Consider the following 6,652-nt stretch of genomic DNA (forward strand, 5'->3'; position numbering starts at 1 on the left):
AATTAATTTGATCGAATGTGAGCACTGCCACAGTACAAATACAAGAGCAATCCGCGATTTCTATCATCCGCCAATCCAGATCCGGATCACATCCAAAATTCAGTGGAGTCTTCCATGCCCTACTGTCTGTGGTGCAAATTTCATCAAAATCCGTGAAGCAGTTTTGACGTAACCCTGCTAACAGATGATTTCAACTGGTTTGACGAAACTGGTTTTAAGATCATTTAAACTGGTTTGATCAGTCTTGATCATTTAAACTGGTTTGCCAAGACTGGTTTTAAAATCATTTAAACTTGTTTTAAGATCATTTAAACTGGTTTGACCAGGCTGGTTTTAAGATCATTAAACTGGATTGATCAGTCTTGATCATTTGAACTGGTTTGCCCAGACTGGTTTTAAAATAATTTAAACTGGTTTTAAGATGATTTCAACTGGTTTGACCAGACTGGTTTTAAAATAATTTAAACTGGTTTGACTATACTGGTTTTAAAATCATTTAAACTGGTTTTAAGATGATTTCAACTGGTTTGACCAGGCTGATTTTAAAATAATTTAAACTGGTTTTAAGATCATTTAAACTGGTTTGACCAGACTGTTTTTAAGATCATTTAAACTGGTTTTAAGATGATTACAACAGGTTTGGCCAGACTGGTCTTAAAATCATTTAAACTGGTTTTAAGATCATTTAAACTGGTTTGATCAGAGTTGATCATTTAAAGTGGTTTTAAGATCATTTAAACTGGTTTGACCAGACTGGTTTTAAAGTCATTTAAGCTGGTTTTAAGATTGTTTAAACTGGTTTGACCAGACGTTTTAAGATCATTTAAACTGGTTTGACCAGACTTGATCATTTAAACTGGTTTTAAGAGCATTTAAACTGGTTTGACCAGACTGGTTTAAAATAAGGGGTACCAGAGCCCATGCTGTGCGTAGAGGTGAGCCCGACTATCTCTAGTCGGTATCTCTCAACCTCCCGCACAAGCTCAGGCTCCTTGCCCCCCAGCGAGGTGACATTCCACATCCCAACAGCCAGGGGCTGTGAGCATGGACCGGGCCGCCGGGCCACCCGCCGTCGACCGCCACCCAATCCTCTCTGCACCCGACCCCCATGGCCCCCTCTGCAGGTGGTGAACCCACAGGAGGGCAGGCCCACGTTGCTCCTTCGGGCTGAGCCTGGCCGGGCCCCATGGGCTAAGGCCCGACCACCGGGCACTCGCGTGCGAGCAGCAACCCCAAGCCTGGCTCCAGGGTGGGACCCCGGCTCCGCCATACCGGGCGACGTCTCAGTCCTTGATCTTTCACTGGTCATGGAGGAGTGGAGGAGTTTAAGTATCTCGGGGTCTTGTTCACGAGTGAGGGACGGATGGAGCGTGAGATCGATAGACGGATCGGTGCAGCATCTGCAGTGATGCGGTCGCTGTGTCGGGCCGTCGTGGTGAAGAGAGAGCTGAGTAGGGGGGCAAAGCTCTCAATTTACCGATCGTTCTATGTTCCGATCCTCACCTATGGTCATGAGATTTGGCTCATGACCGAAAGAACGAGATTGCGGGTACAAGCGGCCAAGATGAGTTTCCTCCGCAGGGTGGCTGGGCGCTCCCTTAGAGATAGGGTGAGGAGCTCCATCACTCGGGAGGAGCTCGGAGTCGAGCCGCTGCTCCTCCACGTCGAAAGGAGTCAGTTGAGGTGGCTCTGGCATCTTTTCCGGATGCCCCCAGGACGCCTCGCTGGAGAGGTGTTCCGGGCACATCCCATTGGGAGGAGGCCCCGGGGAAGACCCAGGACATGCTGGAAGGATTACATCTATCGGCTGGCTTGGGAACGCCTTGAGGTTCCCCCGGAGGAGCTGGGGGATGGATGGATGGTTTTAAAATCATTTAAACTGGTTTTAAGATCATTTAAACTGGTTTGACCAGACTGGTTTTAAAATAATTTAAACTGGTTTTAAGATCATTTAAACAGGTTTGACCAGGCTAGTTTTAAAATCATTTAAACTGGTTTTAAGATCATTTAAACTCATTTGATCAGACTGTTTTTTTAAATAATTTAAACTGGTTTTAAGATCATTTAAACAGGTTTGACCAGATTGGTTTTAAGATGATTTCAACTGGTTTGACCAGACTGGTTTTAAGATCATTTAAACAGGTTTGACCAGATTGGTTTTAAGATGATTTCAACTGGTTTGACCAGACTGGTTTTAAGATCATTTAAACTGGTTTGGCCAGGCTAGTTTTAAAATCATTTAAACTGATTTGGCCAGGCTAGTTTTAAAATCATTTAAACTGGTTTTAAGATCATTTAAACTCATTTGATCAGACTGTTTTTTTAAATAATTTAAACTGGTTTTAAGATCATTTAAACAGGTTTGACCAGATTGGTTTTAAGATGATTTCAACTGGTTTGACCAGACTGGTTTTAAGATCATTTAAACAGGTTTGACCAGATTGGTTTTAAGATGATTTCAACTGGTTTGACCAGACTGGTTTTAAGATCATTTAAACTGGTTTGGCCAGGCTAGTTTTAAAATCATTTAAACTGGTTTTAAGATCATTTAAACTCATTTGATCAGACTGGTTTTTTTTAATCATTTAAACTGGTTTTAAGATCATTTAAACAGGTTTGACCAGATTGGTTTTAAGATGATTTCAACTGGTTTGACCAGACTGGTTTTAAGATCATTTAAACAGGTTTGACCAGATTGGTTTTAAGATGATTTCAACTGGTTTGACCAGACTGGTTTTAAGATCATTTAAACTGGTTTGGCCAGGCTAGTTTTAAAATCATTTAAACTGCTTTTAAGATCATTTCAACTGGTTTGATCAGACTTGATAATTTAAACTGGTTTTACAATGATTTCAACTGGTTTGACCAGACTGGTTTTAAGATCATTTAAACTGGTTTGGCCAGGCTAGTTTTAAAATCATTTAAACTGGTTTTAAGATCATTTCAACTGATTTGATTAGACTTGATCATTTAAACTGGTTTTATGATGATTTCAACTGGTTTGACCAGACTGGTTTTAAGATCATTTAATCTGGTTTGACTAGACGTGATCATTTAAACTGGTTTTAAGATCATTTAAACTGGTTTGACCAGACTTGATCATTTAAACTGGTTTTAAGATCATTTAAACTGGTTTGATTGGAATGGTTTTAAAATCATTTAAACTGGTTTTAAGATCGTTTAAACTGGTTTGACCAGACTGTTTTTTAAGATGATTTAAACTGGTTTTAAGATCATTTAAACTGGTTTAATCAGACTGGTTTTAAAAGCATTTAAACTGGTTTTAAGATCATTTAAACTGGTTTGATCAGACTGGTTTTTAAGATGATTTAAACTGGTTTTAAGATCATTTAAACTGGTTTGATCAGACTGGTTTTAAAATCATTTAAACTGGTTTTAAGATCATTTAAACAGGTTTGACCAGGTTGGTTTTAAGATGATTTCAACTGGTTTGACCAGACTGGTTCATGATCATTTAAACTGGTTTGGCCAGGCTAGTTTTAAAATCATTTAAACTGCTTTTAAGATCATTTCAACTGGTTTGATCAGACTTGATAATTTAAACTGGTTTTACAATGATTTCAACTGGTTTGACCAGACTGGTTTTAAGATCATTTAAACTGGTTTGGCCAGGCTAGTTTTAAAATCATTTAAACTGGTTTTAAGATCATTTCAACTGATTTGATCAGACTTGATCATTTAAACTGGTTTTACAATGATTTCAAATGGTTTGACCAGACTGGTTTTAAGATCATTTAAACTGGTTTGGCCAGGCTAGTTTTAAAATCATTTAAACTGGTTTGACCAGACTGGCTTTAAAATCATTTAAACTGGTTTGATCAGACTGGTTTTAAGATGATTTAAACTGGTTTGATTAGAATGGTTTTAAAATAATTTAAACTGGTTTTAAGATAATTTAAACTGGTTTGATTACTCTGGTTTTAAGAGGATTTAAACTGGTTTGATCAGACCTGATCATTTCAACTGGTTTCAAGATGAGTTCCACTGGTGTTCCCAGACTTGTTTGGAGATGCTTGGAGCAGCTGATGTTTGCTCTCCTACCTTCCTCAGTAGTTTGAGCACGTCGCTCGCCTGCTCCATCCTGCGGTCACGCAGGAGCCTCTGGATGTCTTTGATCCACGCCACGCGCCGCACGTACGGGCTGTGGTTGGTCCTCCGCAGCATCCCCGGCAGTTTGTCCGATTTCAGCATCAGCGCGAACAGAAGCTCTCCCCCGGCCCGGTGTCCGGGGCAGCGGCCGCCCCGCTCGCCGTCCGCGCCGCTCTCCAGCAGCGCGCGTCTCTTTCTGGAGAAGCCGTCGCCGTCCAGGCTGCTCTGCCTGCTCAATCTGGAGCCCATGATGTCGTCGTCTGCAGCGGCTCCGAGAGCTTCACAACGACGAGCCCATGATGAGCGGCGCGCGCGCGGTCTGTCTGTCTGGCGCAGGACGCAAACACGCTGCTTACCGGCGCGCACGGACGCGCACGTCACATTATTCCTGTTTCGATGCTCCGCCGCGGGATGAGCGCGCGTGCAGGCTCCGAGGAGGAGACTGCACGAGGAGGCAGGAGGCGCGTGCAGGAGGCTGCAAGAGGAGCAGGAGGCGCGTGCGGGCTGAGGCTGCACGAGGAGGCAGGAGGCGCGTGCGGGATGAGGCTACAAGAGACTCCATCCGCTACCGGAGTCCGAGCGGCGCGTGCGTGACGTGCCCGCTGAGCGTGCGTCTGTCCTCCCAACCGGTGCACGCTCACGACCCGGACCCGGACCCGGACCCGGACCCGGACCCGGACCCGGACCCGGTCCTGCTGTGACACTCTCTCTGTTCCTCAGTTTGGAAACTCATGAAATGCGCTTTGACACGTGACTTAATGACGTGTTTGCATTTTGTCAGCCCTTTCATTCATCCTGTCAAACTAGTAACGCTGTGTCACTCTTCGCACAACGTCCACGTGACTTTTGTGTCACATCAGGGTCTGGTTCCAGGAACCCTCAGGGGAATGCGTGGGTCCATCCATTACTCTTAAGGGGACTCAGGTTCCATTTTACCACATTAACAGAAGCCCACACAAATTTAATTGTTTTTAACCTCCGTGTCTTTCTGTATAATATACAGGAAGACCCGTAAGCATGGAAGAAGCTGTGCAACTAACAAGGGACAAGAATCCCGTGTCAACGCCATCGTCATCTGAGGACTGACCGACTGGCAGAAGAACTTTCCTGTCATGTTCGGGTCAAATCTGACCAATTTACAACTTAAAACACTCATAAATATTGTGTTTTGCATCTGACTGCCTCCTCCACACTGTGCACATCAACTTAGAAAACTGATGATCACCATGTTCACTGAATTTTGAGTGGTTTAGTCTCAACCCTGTTCCACCACATGGTGGGTGTGCCCGGTCAAAGGTCAGCGCCACAGGAAACGAATGGGTAACTAGATTATATTCATCCATCAGATGAGAAAACATACACACACACACACACACACACACGCACACATACACACACACACTTCAGACTGATCAATGTCTTTGTCCACTGTTAAAAACGAACACTCCATTTTAATACAATAATTACGTTAATGTAACTCAAACTTTGAAGAAAGTTATAGTCACTCATATCCATTAATTAAACTAACTCAAAAATGAATTGTTGTCATAACACTCAGTTCCTTTAAGTGCATATAAGGTTTTGGGGCATTTAAGTGTTGGTGATGTATTTCCAGTGCATTCCATTCACTCATTTTAATTGAGATTATGTAACGGAGGCCAGCAGGTGTCGCTGTGCAGATGTAGTTAGTAAACCTCAATCCAAACAGCTCAGAAGAATTCTCTGCTCACAAGGCCAGAGTCCTGGGTTTTAGCCTTCTGGTTAGAGAGTCCGACTTCTATGACGGAGATTGTCAGTTCATATCCCAAGAGGAGTGAATGGGCGGAGTCATAACAACACAACGCAGAGTCAACAAGTAAACCAAAGAATACATTAAAAAAATGTAACACAAATTTTTTACGCAGAAATTTGTCACTTTTTAAATTGAAAACTAGATTTACATAAGTTTAATTAATGATAAATTGTTAAGTTACTAAAACTTTAACAATGAAATTTTTGAAAATTGTTTTAGTTAAGTTGGCAAACTCAAATGGTTTAAGGCAATCAGTTTCCTCAAATAGTCTGAGTTCAACTAACTCATTGAGTTTTACAGTGTGGGTACACATCGCACTTTGAGCATCGGATGCAGATGGAAAAGTGCTATATAAATGCAATCCATTTGCCATTTATCATAACGTCACTCTGGGCTGGTGTCTGTGAACCTGTCTCTTTCCTGTGCTTTGTGCCTACCCCCACACTCGGAACCACACCTTCCAGATCAATCAGTGTATCATATCTTCACACAGACCACCAAAATATAGCTTGATGTTTGCCTTGCTCTCCTTTACTCTGAGGACAGTGAGGAGGTGACTGGCCAGGCGCTTTTCTATCAGAAAAGTTCTGGACCAGATTTTAGAACAGGATGAAAAGGGAACCGAAGTTGAAGATATGCAAGAGATTCAAATTACTGAGACCTGTGATAGGCCTGTCTAAACAGGTATGTCTTGAGTCTTTTTTAAAAGCTTCCACAGTCTGTGGAGCCCTCAGATGGTCAGGGAGGGAG

At 42.6% G+C, this 6,652-nt stretch overlaps 1 protein-coding gene across 1 annotated transcript in view; it reads right to left on the bottom strand.

The window, feature by feature from the left end:
* The window catches only part of lrrc75ba (leucine rich repeat containing 75Ba), a 71,471-nt gene extending 66,933 nt beyond the window's left edge, over positions 1 to 4,538 (bottom strand). Inside the window, exon 1 of the mRNA XM_034169694.1 lies at positions 4,063 to 4,538. Coding sequence (XP_034025585.1) covers positions 4,063 to 4,359 — 297 coding nt within the window. The 5' untranslated portion in view covers positions 4,360 to 4,538. The remainder of the gene's footprint in view (positions 1 to 4,062) is intronic.
* Between the last annotated feature and the right edge of the window lie 2,114 nt (positions 4,539 to 6,652).

The sequence above is a fragment of the Thalassophryne amazonica genome, chromosome 5 (genome assembly GCF_902500255.1).
Source record: "Thalassophryne amazonica chromosome 5, fThaAma1.1, whole genome shotgun sequence".
In the NCBI taxonomy this organism is placed as follows: domain Eukaryota; kingdom Metazoa; phylum Chordata; class Actinopteri; order Batrachoidiformes; family Batrachoididae; genus Thalassophryne; species Thalassophryne amazonica.